This window comes from Fopius arisanus, unplaced genomic scaffold (genome assembly GCF_000806365.1).
Source record: "Fopius arisanus strain USDA-PBARC FA_bdor unplaced genomic scaffold, ASM80636v1 scaffold00033, whole genome shotgun sequence".
NCBI classification, from domain to species: domain Eukaryota; kingdom Metazoa; phylum Arthropoda; class Insecta; order Hymenoptera; family Braconidae; genus Fopius; species Fopius arisanus.
This window is the reverse complement of record NW_011887772.1, coordinates 245,976-262,972: the sequence shown is the minus strand read 5'-3', so window position 1 is coordinate 262,972 and position 16,997 is coordinate 245,976. Positions and strand designations below refer to the sequence as shown.

The 16,997-nt window shown below is 38.8% G+C and overlaps 1 protein-coding gene across 1 annotated transcript; it reads right to left on the bottom strand.

Annotated features, from left to right (window-relative positions):
- Positions 1 to 1,552: 1,552 nt before the first annotated feature.
- On the bottom strand, positions 1,553 to 15,915 carry LOC105265908 (prolactin-releasing peptide receptor). The gene is made up of 7 exons (XM_011303722.1): positions 14,987 to 15,915; positions 11,473 to 11,652; positions 11,201 to 11,295; positions 10,960 to 11,112; positions 9,453 to 9,644; positions 6,859 to 6,993; positions 1,553 to 2,866 (listed from the first exon to the last, which is right to left on the bottom strand). Exons 1-7 carry the CDS (start codon positions 15,362 to 15,364, stop codon positions 2,620 to 2,622), a joined length of 1,380 nt encoding a protein of 459 aa, XP_011302024.1. The 5' UTR covers positions 15,365 to 15,915; the 3' UTR covers positions 1,553 to 2,619.
- Between the last annotated feature and the right edge of the window lie 1,082 nt (positions 15,916 to 16,997).

Here is a 16,997-nt window from a genome sequence, read left to right as displayed (position 1 = left end):
GCCGGTGATTGAACATCGCACAATGCGCGCAATGAAAAGGCAGACGATTTTCCAATTTTGGAAATTGATTTGACCTGACCTGAAAATTGAGAATAACTGCACATTCGGAAAACCACATTGAGTTGAATATTTCACTCGTCCTGTCACTGAAATCTCACAATTTATTCAATTGCATTTTATTGTATCAATATTTATCGGGATAAAAACGTGGCAATTAATTTTTATATCAACTAGGTGTCGAAATGAAATAAAAAATCGGACATATCATCAATCAGTATTACAAAAAATAAAATAATCATCGTGATAGAAAGGCTTAACCACTCAGGGATTTGAGAGATTGAGAAAAAAATTAATTCTCAATTTAATTCATACTAATCTAATAATTTATTACTACCATTCTAATTATGAGGATTTTGAGGCCAAAATTGTTGATGTAATTGGTATCATTAACAGTATCTATTCGAAAGCCAATTATATAAATTATAAATCAATTTGGATAAATGAAGCATTCAGTGAAACTTCCAAACACAATTTCGTGGTTTCGGTAATTGATTCTACATGACACGAATATCGGAAATAATTTCAGCTCAAGACTACATTTGTTTGAATATTCCAAAATCAATTTAATCAACCACGAGTCATATTAATTACTCGTTGAATAATTCATGTAATAATATTAATTGGACAAACCACAGCATGTGATTTTTTTGAAATTTTTAATCATCGACTATTTCATCATAAAATCGATATGAAATGGAGAAGGTTCCGTAATTAATCCAATAAATATCGCCACGAAATTTCCATTCCATTCGACTATTGAGGAACCTTGAAAGCCAATGAAAACGATCTCTAATCATTTGCAAACTATCCACTTCCCCTATGAATTCATCCATAAACTCTCATAGTCAATGTAAACGAGCCAATTCACTTGCAGTATTTTTCATTACATTGCACTTGGTGCAGTGACAATTCTCCGTACCATAGGCCACTCGTCAATTGGATGCTTCGTAACAAGAAGATTGCGTCAGAGACATACCTTCAGAGGTTCAACACTTCTCACACACGATAAAATCCAATTTTTCCACGAACTCATATAATAGCACTTTCTTCAATTACAGTAAAAAAAATTCTTTACTTTGAATCAATACATTACTGATTTCATTCCATGAAATACACGCGATAGTTTGAATTTCATATAGTTTCATTGGGTGCAGCTGCAATTCTCCACACCATTGGCCACTTGTCACGTGGTTGGTAATAGAATTGCATCGGAAAGGATTGGATGTACAAGGGATATCGAAAGAGTAATGACTATTCATTTGGAAAATTTATTTTCACCATTTATCTTCTCCAGTATTTTTTATTGTTATATACAAATTCACGTACAATTATCGGCATTGTTGACTTTATATTTTTTGTTGACTTTATTCTGTCAGATCGCGGACTTGAGATATTTCATCAGATATTTTCATCTTCATTCCATCATCATACCAAAATATTCATCACGTTTTATAGCTAGATTAATATTGTTGTGGAGAAAAAATAGAGAACATTAGATATATATTATTTATTCGATTTTTTTCGTTGGGTGATTTTCTCTTATTTTCCCTCGTCACATGACATTATTAATAGATGGAAATTCTACAATAATTGTGCTGATATTAACCACCTTATTGTCATGCAACATCAATTCACAGCGAGTATTATATACGAAAAATCTCCATTGACTCTCAATTGATCCGATAACACCCCTTTCTTAAAATTTTCTCCCCCTCAATCTCGCAATTAAACACCTGACAATGAAGTTACGTCATAATCTCCCATCTCCTCGGCTTATCTATCTTATGTACGATAACAGCCAGTGATTAAACAATTTCGATATAATTGCCAAAAGTTTTCTAAGTTTGTAAATTTTCCGTTCAAACCCCTATTCACCGCCAGTCACATAAATTTTCGGAAAATTACAAAGTGTAAATCACTTTTCTGAGTGCAATGATTCGATGTTATCAATTATTTTCCCCTCCGTGTGGAATATTCCCGCAGTCTGACGTGAGTGGTCTCCAAAATTTCTTTGTCTTCAGAAATTCTGTCCCCTTTATGTCCGACTCCCACGGATGTTTTTTCCGGTTAAGGCTTTCGACACGTGTCCTGTGTGACGACGATAGATACACATTACTGGCAGGAATAGAGCGACAACCGGTAATATTGGAAAAAAGCTCTCGGGTTCGTTTGGGGATTAGGGTTAGCTGGCAGAACAATCTTAATGGAAAGAAAAAATTCCATCACATTTATTATTCATGGGTGAAATCCTTTTTTTTCCTGAACATCTATTCTTCTTTTTCTCTTAAAATTCTTGTAAATACTTTTTTGGCAGCTCTCGTTCCACTCGAAAGAAGAAGTCCCGAGAAAGATTTTGCTATCTCAGTGATAGTCAGAGCTATTCCACCAAAACTTCCTGGAGTACCAGTCGACTTTTACCTTTTATCTCTCATCTTATCATGAAAAACTGAAGTACCAAAGTTCCTCTCAGTTAATTAAATATATCGACTCTTAAGAAATAGCAGGTTGACGTGATCAAAGATTGAATCGACGATTTCAATAGAGTATAATTCTTTTGGCTCAGTGTACTGGACTCATCCTCTGCGCATTGTTGATGAGATCCGGACGTTGAAAGCTGGAGGTACCCCGGGGATACTCGTCACTGCCGTTGCTTCCGCTCAAACTACCAGCTCTTGCTTGTGGAGTGTACGCCACATTGGCAAGACCACCCTCATGACGATTTCCATGACGCAAGCCCTTCTCCAGTACTGGTGGAAGTCGTTTAGTGGAAAACTGGAAATAGCCTTTCAATCGCTCCTTCGCCGGTCTGGAAATTTATTGAAAAAAAAATTATTGAAATTCAATCAAAACCACGTCCTCACGATTGTTGCGTAATTTCGTGAGGAAAAATGTCTAGGGTGTGGATCTCAGTCTCTTTTTTCAACCTTTAGGCGGACCAATAATGAATCGTCTCTTCATGATTTCGAGATATTCGAGATTTTCGAGATATTCGATTGTGTCAAGCGTGTCCTTTTTAGAATAGGATTCTTGACTCCTTTTACTCGATTGATCGACCCCATTTCCGTTGAATTTTTTTTTCGAGTTACATATTACAGCACGGGTCGCGGGTCGCGTGATACATCCCAGAAAAATCTCTTATAACATTTTTCCGATATTTTCATCTGAGACTATTCGACTTCTCCATCCATTTCTTATCGTTTAAGTCCTTCTCAACATTTTTGTATCGTTCAAAAATAGCGAGGAATCGAATACGGGATTGAATTCTCATAACGATTTTTCTCGCAAGCCAATGAAAATGAACAATTGAATTTTCCATTGAAAATTTCTTTTGAAAATTTATATGCAGTCGTTACAACGTACAATAGAATTGAAGAATGAATTTTGGCTTCCCAGATCTTTTGTGTTCGCAATAATGAAGTGAAATTCATCATGAGGGTTGTGAGAGAATCGCCACGGAATAATTGCGAGATTATCGGAGCCGTCGACTGAGTGCCAAGGACTTTGGCTTTGAATAAGAACAAATGATTAGCCATTAGCAGAATGAGTGAAGGGAAGCCGATACATCTCACGCCGAGAAGAAGACAAGTTGGAGATGATTTTTCATCTGGTCCCCCCACATGCTCTGAACTCTCATTGGCTCACCGAAATGATGTCCTCGATGAGCTCAATCGATTTATTCTTCTTTCACCATCAGTAAGGGTAATAATTCGATGTTTACATCCAAAGTAGATGAAAAAGGGAGCCCTTAACGACTGGGATGCATCAATCTGAATAAGACAACCTGTCCGTTAAAGGTGAACGATCTTCGCTACACTCCAATTGCTTTTATGCCTCATGCCAACTGAACCCTTTCAACTGGAATAAAAGTGAAGGGATGAGAGAGGCTTGAGTGGTGTGAGAAACAAGGAGTGGACCTGGGATTTGATGGGCTGCGCTACTTTAACTCAACCCTTAAAGGGAAAACATCGACAAGATTTATGGGGATATGAAAGTCTGGGTGACATAGTCGTACACTGCCACTTGTAGCAGAGATAAACCCTCGACGATTTGATATATTCCGACTGAAATTGCAAGGGCTAGGTGAAATCCCGTGTTATTGGTCTGGATGTTTCAACAGAAAACAAGAGAGAGACCACCGAAGCGGACCCTCGGTATATCTGGCACATTCCCCTCTAGAGCTTTTCATTCTTCTCAAGGAATTCACTACGTCAAAGCATTCAATCCTGAGGAAAAAAATGTTCTCCAGTCTGTGATGTCAGAGAAAGTCAAGTGGAACATGAAGGTTCATTTGAAAATGAGCAGGTGATTTTTATCAGTTGATCATTATCTCATCACCGCGCGCTCGGACCGACTCTGCAATTAAATCCGCGCATTGAAAACGGTTGAGAGATGCGTTTAGACATTGACGACAGAAAATCGATCGGGTGCGAGGTTAATTTAGCGAGATGGAGGGCATCTGAAAGAGGTCTGCTGGAAGTGGTGGCAGGTGTTGGATTCATGGCTCTCCGTGATAACCTGAATTTTTCTCCAGGGCTGAGAATTAATGACACCCTCGTGGCTGAATCCACATTCCATCCACCAAGACTAGTGAACGGATTAAATGGAATAAGTACTTCATTGTGAGTTCCCAAATTAATGCGATATAACTATCACAAATCCCCGACTAACGAGGGAACGGAAGCCATTTTGGAGTTGTCCTATAGAAAATTGTTGTTGGTCTTTGTTCGAGGAGAATCGCAAAGGTGCGGTCCATTCATCGGCTTTTCCATGGATGGGGGCGGTCAGGTACTGCAGTCAAACAATTTCATACTCTAATTAGACGTGCCAACGATCAATGCATCCATAATTCAAACGATAATCAATACTCCTGGTAAATTGAGTGACTCTTGGGTGGATTAAGCCCTCAGATGATCGACTATGTACACCCTTCAGCAGTTCAGTGTGTTGACGCATTCCTTCAATCGATTATGTTTTGAACCCATAATTATATAATAAAGGAAAATGCAGCGAATACTCATTCGATGCAATTAAATCCTAAATTGACAATTTCGTTTCATCTCTCCCCGAAATTCATAATTTTCAATGGCAAAGGATTTTGAAATTCCAGCAAAATAGTAACACGATATATTTCCCCAATTTTCCTTGGGAAATTCAGAGGAAATTTAGCTGATCCGATAGCTCTGATAGTGAGAACGCTGAGCGGTATCAGCAGCTTCTCACCTTTTAGATATATAAATTAAGCCGTGCAGACAAATATGTACATTTGGCGTCTTGCTGCCGGCAGCTACGGCTCATAAACCCCACGCAGATAACAGAATGAGTAAACCCGTGCTATCGAGCCGTGAGAATAAACGGATAGTGACATCACGCCCCGTTAAACGTTCCCAAATGTGAGGCATAAGTGTAGCTGAAACGATTGGTCCAGAGGATACGCCATTGCGGAAATCGACAGGCCGCGGAAGATCATCTTCCTGATCATTCATCCCTGATGAAGACGTATGGAATATTCCATGGGGCATCGTTAATCATGGCGACATTCCGCTTTTGGTATTTCTACGTCTAATACGACTAGACGAAGCTTTTCCCTCTCACCTACATCCATTATTCATTCGGATATGTTTTTCCATGTAAGTGGGTCAAACTTGAACTACTTCCCTCACTGGCTTCACCGCATGTTAAACCACTGTGCAAGCCTACATCGTATTACAGCCAAAATCCTGGCTACATCTAGTGTACTCAGAGGTTTCACAATAATGTTGGGGAAGAGGAAAGCCACAAGCCATTATTATGATGGTAATGGTGGAGCTGATATTTGTATATCAGAGATATGTGCATCAAATATTAGCATTCGGGTAAAATTCCACTTGTCAAGAGCAAATGGGACACGGGTCTCTGGGAATTTACAAAATTTTTAAAAGCAATCCTGCAGTCTTCTATTCCTATCACGATTTTTATCGAGCTATTTGAATAAATTGGTATTCAAATTATTTTTAATATTCAAAATATTTTAATGGAAAATAGTACAGAATGTGCGGGTCCATCGCTCCCTGCAAAAGAGGAAAATCCGGAAGGGCTTTATCTCAAGGATATAAATCGCATAAATTTGAAACCCTGGATAAATCATCAGGAATGTCCTCAGTGAGGTCAATAATGGATTATGCCGAGGTTGCATGAAGGAAAAATGTCAGTTCAACGAAAACCCTGCGGCTAAATAATTTGCTTCGGTGATTTCAGAATAAATTTTTATTAATCTTCATGGAATAATTGAAGTCCAATGAAAAAAAAATGAAATAAAAAATTTTCGAATGACAGGGCATCATCATCATCCGATGATTGATATCGATCATGTCCATCATCATACGGTGAAAGGTCACTTGTGCCAGTCGAGGTGAAAAGTTTACTTTTTCCCTTTGTTCATTCAAGTTCAAATAGGGTTCCACATATGTGAAGTATTTCGAGACGCTGGAAACGTGATATAAATGGAATTCAACGAAAAGGTGGTACCTGGACAAAGCAAGAGTGGAAGCCAGAAAATTTCAGGTATTGTCAATAAATTTTGACAAAGAGTTGAGAATCCGAGTGATTTATGTCTGAAGAATATCGATGGGGTCAGGAGAAATGGTTTTGGAGAAGAGGCGCATCGAGGAAAAATTTACCCCTACGAACAATTCAAGAGACAACGACATGTCTGAAATTTTACCGGACGTACACTAATTCGCGTCTCAACCAGAATATTCAGCACTGATTTATTTGATTACCAGAAACAAGTTTCATTCACTGTTGTCACTGATTACTCACCGACTCATCTGCCAGGAAGCATATAATACTGGAGTTGTGACAGTTGAAGCGAATCCTAGCCAAACGAACATTATGAATGTTATATCAAAGTGGCCAGTATTCTCGTACGTTTCTACAAGCGCAGGTTTCGCCAATCTGGAACAATAATAAATTATTTAAAACTCACAGTGAAAATCCATAAATTTTTCCAAAATATTTCTCGGATTATTTAAACAGCCAATCAATCCTCAAAATTCCACTTTATCATCTTTATCATTTTTGTTGTATCGTCGGCCTGCTTTTAATTAAAAATCCCCATGTAAAATTTCTCAAAAGGAATTCCCTCCACATGATTCCATCAAAGGGCATCCCACGTCTCTTCACGGGTGAATAGGGTGCAATCTAAACCCTTATAACGCTGGCCAAGAATGCCGCAGGCTAATTGAATGTCAGCTAAACCCGGAAATACATTTTCCCATTTTCAAACTGGGTCACGTCTATCATTCCTCCGAATTCCCCGTATTGTGGACTGTATCATATATTCTCTGCATTGAAGAGTTATTGACGAGTGATTAATGTGAATGGCCGTCGCCATCGATCCTAGGATATGTCCATCGAAAGGGCATTCACGTCTCAAAATTTGTGATCACACCCACATGGGTGTCCATCCAGCCCCAGTAAATTATTAATATCCATAAAGCCCTCGAACCACAACACCTTCACACTTTCCCCAATTTTTTCTCTGCAATTATCATTATTGGGAGGCCCGGGTAAGAAAAATAAAATTGTATTGGTTTCCAATTTTTTTTGTTTCAAAAAAAAAATTCTGAAAAATTTTCCAGAAATTTTTTAAAAATTGAAAAAAATATTCCGATCACAATTTTTTTTTTACCCGGGGGTGCAATTCTGTTCAGTAGAAATTACGAGTGTAATTCTCTCAGTTCAGTGGCAGTTTTGAATGAAATCCGTTCCCACAGAGGCGACGGATATCCTAAGAAAAGTTTCTCAGGGAGCCACTTATCCTCCCAAAGTTTTCGGCCCAACGAGGGTTTCCACCCCGAGAAATAGATCCCCCGAAAGTCAAACAAAACAAGATAGGGTAGAAGAAAAGAATAATTCGTTCATTTTTCGTTGAGAGTCTGAAGAAGACGCCTCGGATTGACAATGTTACTTTATTTTCCCTCTTTCATTAGCTCTCACCCCCCAGTCTCCAACTTTTCAGCGAAAATTGCTTTGGCTGCTGTGAAACCGCAAAAAACTTGAGAAAAATCCAGCGCAGCCTCTTCTGTCTCCCTCCCATGAATTATACCGTTTGGAAACGAAATTATTCTATTTCGTACTCTTCCCATCATTTTTTTATTTTCTGCAACTATTTCGTATTGTCATGAATGAAATTGTGATTGAATATTTCATATTCGTAGATTGTATGCTCCGAGCAATCGAAAGCAATATCCACAGCACGTGCAAGTGCTATTCTCATTTGCTGAAATATTCTATTCTCACTGTGACTGCACAGAATGGCATATTTGTCGGTACCGGGATATGTGACGCCATCCCGAAGCTATTGATGCATAAATCTAAAAATATATCCCATCAAATAGTAATTTTCATCTTGGATAATGAATGAAACGATAAAAATGTCACGAAATTTTATTTCTCGATTTCCCAAAAACAATCAGAAGTCCTCCAACTGAAATAAATTAACCTGCGATGATTCACCATATTATCTCTCTCTTATAGATCGGCTAGGAGGTGATACCGATATTTCAATTTGTCATTTCACTCGGATTTATGACATTGTCGAACGTTCGTATCTCATTTCACAATCAGACAATTCGCTCGTTGGAACGATTGATCGGTGATAGAGAAACGAATCCTTCCATTTCTGGAGTGAATTATCGTGAGAAATCGGAGTAACAAGAAATCCAGAGCTTATCCACCAAAGGATTAGCTCGAAGCAACTTTTCCAATTCCTCTATCAAGCCACAGTCCATCCCCGTGGGCTGACATCGTCAGCAAGTATTGGAACGCGATAAAAGAATTCCGTATCGACATTGAAGTACTTTTTTTTTTCATACCGTACTCAGTCATCTCCGAACAAATAGAGTCACGCGAAAAACTTTATTTATCGGTGTTTAATAGTCCCGCGGGGCCTCAACCGGAGAAATATTTTTTCCAACGGATGGAGGCAGAAAAGTGTTCATGAGTCTTATAAATTTCATCTAGCTATCGGATAGGTGTGTGATCGGTTGTGACACCTGATGGATGTTTATTAGTCGAATGTTCCGGGAGGAGAGATTTATCGATAAGACCGGGATGGGTTCCAGGAAGCGGGAGGATCCAGGGGATGAAACGAATGGAGACGGGGAAAAAACCGATCGACAGGGATTTATCGGGTGGTTTTAGTTCAAATTCTCAGTACAAGGTTTTAGCTTCTTCAGGTTCTTATTGGCGGTCACGCTATTACCCAATCCCTGCTAAATCCCATTTTTCAATCAACCAACACTTGATTTCACACCACTGACAGGAAAAATATTAAAGGAAAAACATTTTCTCTCTTAATTGATTATGACTCATCTGCGGATTTGCATCAGCCAGGAAAAAAATGATCTTGCCTCAGGACCATGAGGGGACACAGAAGAATCGCAAAAACCGACACCATGAAGATGAGGTACTTCTGCGTGCGTTTTTCCTTTCTGACGTCCAGCTCAGCGTCGTAAAGGTCGTATGTAGTTGAGAAACCGGAAAGCCCGACAGTTCCTCCAGTCATCATGCTACCACTCTCACGTTTTCCATCTCGAAGTGATCTGCAATGAAACCAGAAAGAAAAAACACGTGAGTGACCTTGGCGATGCCATTATATATTCCCGCAGATGCATAATGTAGAATCGATATCGAACGCGTTCGACACAAATAATCCCAATTTTCCACACAATTTAACAGCAGAAACCGATTTAAATCCCAATGTCTCAGTATTCTGAATTTTTATGCTTCATTCCAGGTTCAATCTAGATGATGGAACATCTCCGAATCCTAGTCCATACAAATCTGCACAAGTCGATCTGTAAGAAAGCCGCCATTGATGATTTTTATCTCAAAATTACATTATTATTTCAATTGTCGACACTTGGCGAACATTAAAAAAAAAATTTTGCTCCATACAAATCCGGAAAAGCTGTTTTCTTAATGTCCCCCGCGGATATATTCCGCTCGTCTACATTAACCGTCGAGAAATCCAATTCATGTCACTATAGCGTAAAAAGTTAGTGTCAGTAAAAACACCAGTAGAACAAAAACCCAACGGTCTTTATTCTCAACTATTTTTTATCCATTCTCCTCACCACGTGCGCGAGTGGAATAAAATAAATAAAAAGTCAAGATAAATCCGCATGCGGATTCCAGCTTTCTGGACCTAGATTATTCCTCTCTTTTTGTCCTCTATTATTCATCCATTAGTGCGTTATCTACTCGAAAATATAAATGCTGTTCCATCGTGTCGGTTTATTTCCGTAATTATCAGGAAATACTGGGCAAAAAAAAAAAAATAGGAAGACCCGGTGGTTTTATTTTGTTAATAGGAGTTGGCTCGCCGTTCTTTATCTCCGAATATTTCCACTGCGGTAATTCTCTGGTCCAAACCGCGGCACATTGCACAGGTATTGTTTTAATGGAATGGTAACCCCGTTTTTTTTTCTGTTGGCGACTTGCTACTTAGTATCATTTTAATCACAGATGAAAATGTATGAAGCATTGGAACACGAGATAAAGAGAAATATACTGATGATTGCGTTGAACAGATTTTAGTATTACCTCGCATTCATGAATATTCGTTTTTACGATTTTTGTTTCATCTGTTTTCCTTGTAAAGAGTCTCCAGATATTAAAAAATCCATCCAACCATTCGCTGCAGGAATAAAAAATCTCCAAGAGCATAAACAAAAGGATTTTTTTAAGCACGACTTTTCCACGGTACGATTTTTTTATTGACGCATGGAAATATTTAAAGTTTAATCGAAAAATTTCCCAATGTTCCCATTTCTATTATTATTATTATTTTTATTATTATTCTCATTAATTTCCAACAAACAACAGCTCATTTAGAATCAAAAGGGCTCCACTTACGTCACATCGTGGCTGGTGTTGCTGTCATGTCGTGAATAGGAATTCTTCGCTCTTGCCTCGAACATGGCAACTGCCATAGGCTCATCCTGATCCTGGAGTTCTCTGCTGGCCTTCACGTAGAGGTAGGCCGTCACCGTTAATGGAGCGATATAACTGAAAATATTCTTAATGATTAATAAATATTCACTGTGAATTATCGCTGTGCAATCTCGTGTGGATATCATAAAAAAATTATACCCACGTCAGTAAAAATAAACTCCTCATGTACTGCTGGATATCATCGGTGAGATTGGCCAGGCAAATCCCCAGGCCTCGGAAGTGCAGCTTCTTGTAGGTCTAAAAAAATCATCAACCATCAGAGAAACCTGGAGATAAACATTTTCTATTTTCACGACATCATAAAAATTTTTCTCATGGAGCATTCATCCCTGGGGGCCTCTTCTCGACACTTGGGAATGTAATCCGTGAACGAATTATTCATACACCGGTGATTTCAAAAGTAAATCGGATTACCTCGAGATCCAGATAAGTAGTATAAATCGCGTACGGTAAGACAATGCAAACCGCGAAGAACCAGATGCCGAGAGCGCAGACAAACGCTGGAATTCTCGGCTTTCCGGGAACACTGACGAACCGATATCTGTCACCAGCGATCAATAAATAAGTCATCATCGATACATGGATCGGTATGTCCTGAAACATTGCAGAAATTATACAAATTACTCCATCAATCCAAATCCCAACAAAACTTTAGAAACAAATTCAATTTCTTTTATTTATTTTATATTTTTTCATTGCAGTTGTTGATCCCTGATTTTGTCTCAATTTTTAATGGACTTAATAGATAAGTTGCCAAGACTTTATGATCCTGGGAAATTAAATTTGTAAGTACTAATTAACAAACTTTACGACTTGCTCCTGACATTGGCTTCTGAGAGCTTCTGCCGGTTCTGCCTTCTGCGAGCGTTAATTCGATCCTTTCCTCACCCCACTGGGTCTCAAAATATTTCAAAACCCTAGAACACTGGGGCCTTGGTTAATGGCCACTTCTACTCCACCACTCTGCGGTGAAATTAATGATAAAATATTTCTACACGGAAATGAGTGTCTCCGCTCGGAAAGTACCGCATTCTACCCACTGACTCGTGATGTATCCAATGTTTATTATTCTTTTTAATTATTCCATAAACTCCAGGTCAATTAACCAAGGTCAATTATCGCAGTGTCTCACAAAAATCAAGAGTCGAAGCACAAATAATTTTTAAATTGATACATTTCCCATGATATAATATCCCGCTATCTCCAACTGCTGATGAAGCTGGAGATCTCTAAGAGCTCCCATTATCTCCATCTATTGTTTCCCATCCCTCACATCGTGTTCTTATTTTTTTTCCCTAGAGCCGTTTCAATCCACTTCCTCTCAAGTGAAGAATCCACACAGCATTGCGTCTGGATAAATTTAATGGAACCTTCTGTGTCCCGGCTCCGATTTCATTTGGTCACCCTCATTTTCATCAACTCCATCTGTTCCTTCTCACCCGTATTTTTGACCGGGACTGGAGATATGACCTATTGAGAGTATAATTACACACGGAAAATACCACATCGTTTGCGCAATCAAAACAATTTTTATTCATTACCAAATAATAATCTCTATTTATCTTGATTCTCGTTAATCTGTTTTCAGAGTTATTTATCCAATTTTCAGTGTTTTCGTCACAAGTTTCTATTATTGTCTCTCGGTATTTCTAATTTTCTACTGAGGAACAACAAAATGGAATGGGATAAAATTCATTGAATTCACAGAGGCGAATTTTTATGGTCGCAATCACAATAGAATATCGTTCCATATAGAACGTACTGGAGAGCATTCACTATTTACAGCATCCCTGATATTTCACATCGAGTTTGTTTTCATTGAAGACACTGGATGCGGAAAAAAAATGGCGTATTTCCGGGGCTAAAAATTGGCGGAAGAACAATTGAATTAGCCGATAGTATTTTCCGGCGTGTGCGGCTGTTTGTCGAGTGTTTTATTTACACTCCGACAGTTTTTTCCATTTTGCACAAATTTTATTGGCTCGCCGTCAGTTCGGAGTAAATGATATTCGGCAAAGATAAACAATGGTTTATTAATATTTTACTCTTCTGTGGAGTGGAAAACTCTCACGGAGAGATGCCACAACACAAACGAGAATAATTAACTGCTTTGACAATGCGAATTACCCGTTTCCTTTATTCGTCCTTTCATTTCACTTTGCAACTCCATTATGCATTCTTGGTGGGAAGTTTTCATTCCTGAGGGGAATAATTAGACGACGTTAATTTGTTTTAGATTGCCAAGTGCCGCGTGGACAATTAACACATAATTCAATTCAATGAATTTTTTGTCAACGTAATAATCAACATACTAACAAGATAAAATATTATTTAAATAGGACTCTCGGTTTTGCTAATTCCGAGAATCAACTACTGCTCAACACTACAATAACGCAGTCACGAATTTCAAACAACAATAAACTTCCGGAACTCGTTAATTGAGTTTGAAAATATCTCAGCGTGACTGAAAATTCGCGGGTCGCAATGATACGTCAATTACAATTCCAATATCCGTACATGTACCCATCGAATGTCAGAAGCTCCGAGTTTCCATGAATACACCCACAGGGTCGGTAATTTATAGACCCAACCGGTTCAATTTCCAAAATGCAGGTAACATTACACAACCGAAAGTTACGCCAAAGGTACTTTGTTCGGTCATTGTATGACTTGTAAATGAATGCGACCCGAAGGTATTGCATTCCGTGCTTTAACTGTTATTTGAAATGCTGTCTCATTAACCGCAGCTTCCAATTAGTGCAGGATGAAAGCCTGAGTTCCAGGAGGACCTTAGAAAACCTTAGGACCCTATAAAACGGATTGACTGCCAGTTCTCAGGTTTAAAACGTTCTGATAATTCCGAGGGGCTCATGTAAATGGAAATTTCAATTACCAATTGTATAGTTTTATTATTAAAATGAAATATTGAGGCGCGGTGTGACTCATGTAATTAAATTGTCTGGATACATGTCAAGAGCATGTGTTGGCGTGAATACATTTGCGCATTTTTCGGGGGCACTGAGCTCCTGTGGATTTTCCTACGTTGATATAACTTTACATTTTCAGGATTAAACTCTTGATTGACAACCTCCATTCCACTGAATATTCCATCGCACCCGCTGACGTCCACGTGCACTCATGAGAATATTTTGGAAAAAAAATTCACACTTTCTTTTTCATTTCTCTCTCGGTAATTTATTAAATTTTCACAGCCCATAAAAAATCAAGAAACATTTAACAAATACCAATGAACGGATTCTTCAAATATTCAATGAAATCGGAGTATTAAAAATCCAGGTAATTATTATAATTATTTGGCTCCTCTCAATCGAACATTCCATGGAATTCCATGGATATTTTGATAATGAAAAAAAAAATTCCTGACGAAAATCTTCACTGTAAAAATGCAATCTAGTATTGCTGATGAATGCCTATTGCCTCATCACTCCTGGGATTTTGGAATATCATCATCACGAAGGATTGCCAATATTTCTCTGCAATCCAATTCACCCGGTGAATTCATCAGGACTCGAATTCGATTCATTATTCCAAATAGTGTGCGACCTCTGATCACGTAATTACCCCGGGAAAGCCCATCCCCAGCAATTCAAGGTAGAATTGGCATAAAATAATCGTCACCGCGATCAAGCCGAGATAATGAAAATGACCGGCGTCAAGCGCCATTTGCCCTCCACCAATTTTACTCAGCTAATGGGCCACTTGGATGGGAAATTGGAGGTGAATAGACACCATTTTTTAGCATTACTCGTCTCAGATTACACATGCTGCGATTCTATTTCATTTACACTTGCTCATTGCTCCAGTATTCCACTCGATAGGCTCTCATTCTCTCCCTGACAGCTAGCACGCACTGTAAAAAAATCTATCCGATTTTTACGCCGTATGGATTTATTTGTAATAGACTCACCTGGAGCATTGGCAGGAAATAGCAGAGAAATTTTCCGAATATCCAGTTCTGCACGAGCAGCACTGCCAGGGTAATGGGTAGCACGAAAATGCATTTTACCACGTCCGATATTGCGATGTTGATGAGATAGGCGTATGTGGGATCCTGGTAGAGCCGATGCCGCATGATGTGGTAAATCATTCCGATATTGGTGGCTGTACCACAGGTAATCATCAAGACGTACAGCAGAATAAAGAGAGGATAATTGTTGGTGAAGGACGGCCGCAGCTGCGGCTTCGAGAGGTCCACCGTGTCATTCCTCAGGCCCATCAGGTAATGGGCTATTGTCTCCAGGTACTGATCAGGTATCGAATCCAGATCCGATCGTGACGGTCGCATTTTCAAGATTTTTCGGAGTTTACGCACTTGTGTCTTTTAATTACTGGGAAAATTTCAGTGCTAATTTCCCCTGAAAACTCAACGGTATTTTTTCCAGAATTTTCTTTTCCCTGAACTCTAACTTCTCAATGATTGAATCCCCTGAGATTCCCGTGAAATTGAAATATAATCCAAATTTCTGAAAGCTTCACCTGAAGTTTTAGACGAAAATTTTCAATAGTGTCATGAGACTGAAAGATCATCGCTGTCAGTCGAAGGAAATGTTGACTTGAAATAGCGGAATAATGGATGTGTCTATGATTGTTTCAGGGAGATCTTTCCACCTAGAATCAAACAGTGAAACTGGCACGGGCCACCAACACCTGTGGCATGCTGTGCGGTCCTTATCATTCCTCACGTGATTACAAACGTGATTATCAATTGAATAAAGTCCAAGTGTCATGTCAACGTGAACCCCGAAAATATTCGTTACACCTCCGAGTGATTCATCTGTACATCTCCACTTATCACTTTGTTATCAGTCCTGGATTGAGCTGGTGAGGCTTTCCCCATGGTATCACAGCTCGCACTGACGCTCGGGCAAATTTCACCGCCAGTGACACTTGATAACGACCCCTCTGCGCAAGTTCATGTTGCTCCCGCGAATGGGTTAGGGGGTAAACCCGATTAGTTTGTTTCCGTAATGTCCTAATGCAGCGGACACGAGTTGATGGCGAAGAGCACTTACACAAAGAGAATTTTTCCCAGCTGTACCATCCACCGAAAAAGGACCACTTATTCCTAAGGTTTAATTGAAGACTGAAAAATCCATTGGAGATTGTACGTCTTAAAATAAATTTTTATCTATTTACATGTATACTAGATTGAGGCACTTCCCAGCGTGGGCGGTGGTGATACAAAAGTCATTACGCAATTACCTCCATCGATATTAATTAGATTTGAAGTCACTTTGAGTCCTTTTACATTTTTTACCTCCGATGTTACAAACCTTGTATTTTATCTTCATGAAGTAGTGGGGTTTGCGATGTGAATTGGTTTTATTGGAGATTGAATAATAGTGAAGTTGAACTTTATCTCTGGTGAGGGATCTGAATATCATTTGATCCAGCTGAATGGCTTCCGTAATCATCGGGAATCTACCTTGTCTCTGTAATATTTTATGTTTACCCTAGCCATTTATTCAGTGGAGCTTTCCAGCTTCAAAGGGGTGGAAAATCTGTGTAATTTGATGAACCATAAAGGGCTCGATAATTGGAGTCAAATTCACCTTTGGGAATATTCATGGGGAAAGCGACTTTCTCCGTTTGAAATTCATGCGACTGCAATTGTGTCTTTGTCATTATCTCCACATCAAAGAATACCATTCCTATAAACGTAATTTTTATTAATAACATGATCATAATATTCATATATTACAATGGATCTATTTGTCATATTCATCACTTTGGAAACCTCGTTTTTTTTTAATCGAAGAGAATTTATCCGTCGAGGGGATTGAAGTTTTCGTTTTCATCAGCAAATATCTTTCTTATCAACTGTTTTCTCCGTAAAGATGGCGCCTCTAGAATTTTCTATTTGTTTAATTACTTCAGGACCTCGAAATCGAAATCAAAGAGGATTGACTCAAGGAGAG

What these genes read in the sequence shown, in the direction of transcription:
- LOC105265908 (XM_011303722.1), bottom strand. Translation starts at nt 15,364, where the DNA reads ATGCGACCGTCACGATCGGATCTGGATTCGATACCTGATCAGTACCTG. An exon ending in AACACCAGCCACGATGTGAC is followed by an intron (nt 9,645 to 10,959) that starts GTAAGTGGAGCC and finishes GTTTCATTGCAG; the next exon opens with ATCACTTCGAGATGGAAAAC. An exon ending in GCTTCCTGGCAGATGAGTCG is followed by an intron (nt 2,867 to 6,858) that starts GTGAGTAATCAG and finishes ATAAATTTCCAG; the next exon opens with ACCGGCGAAGGAGCGATTGA.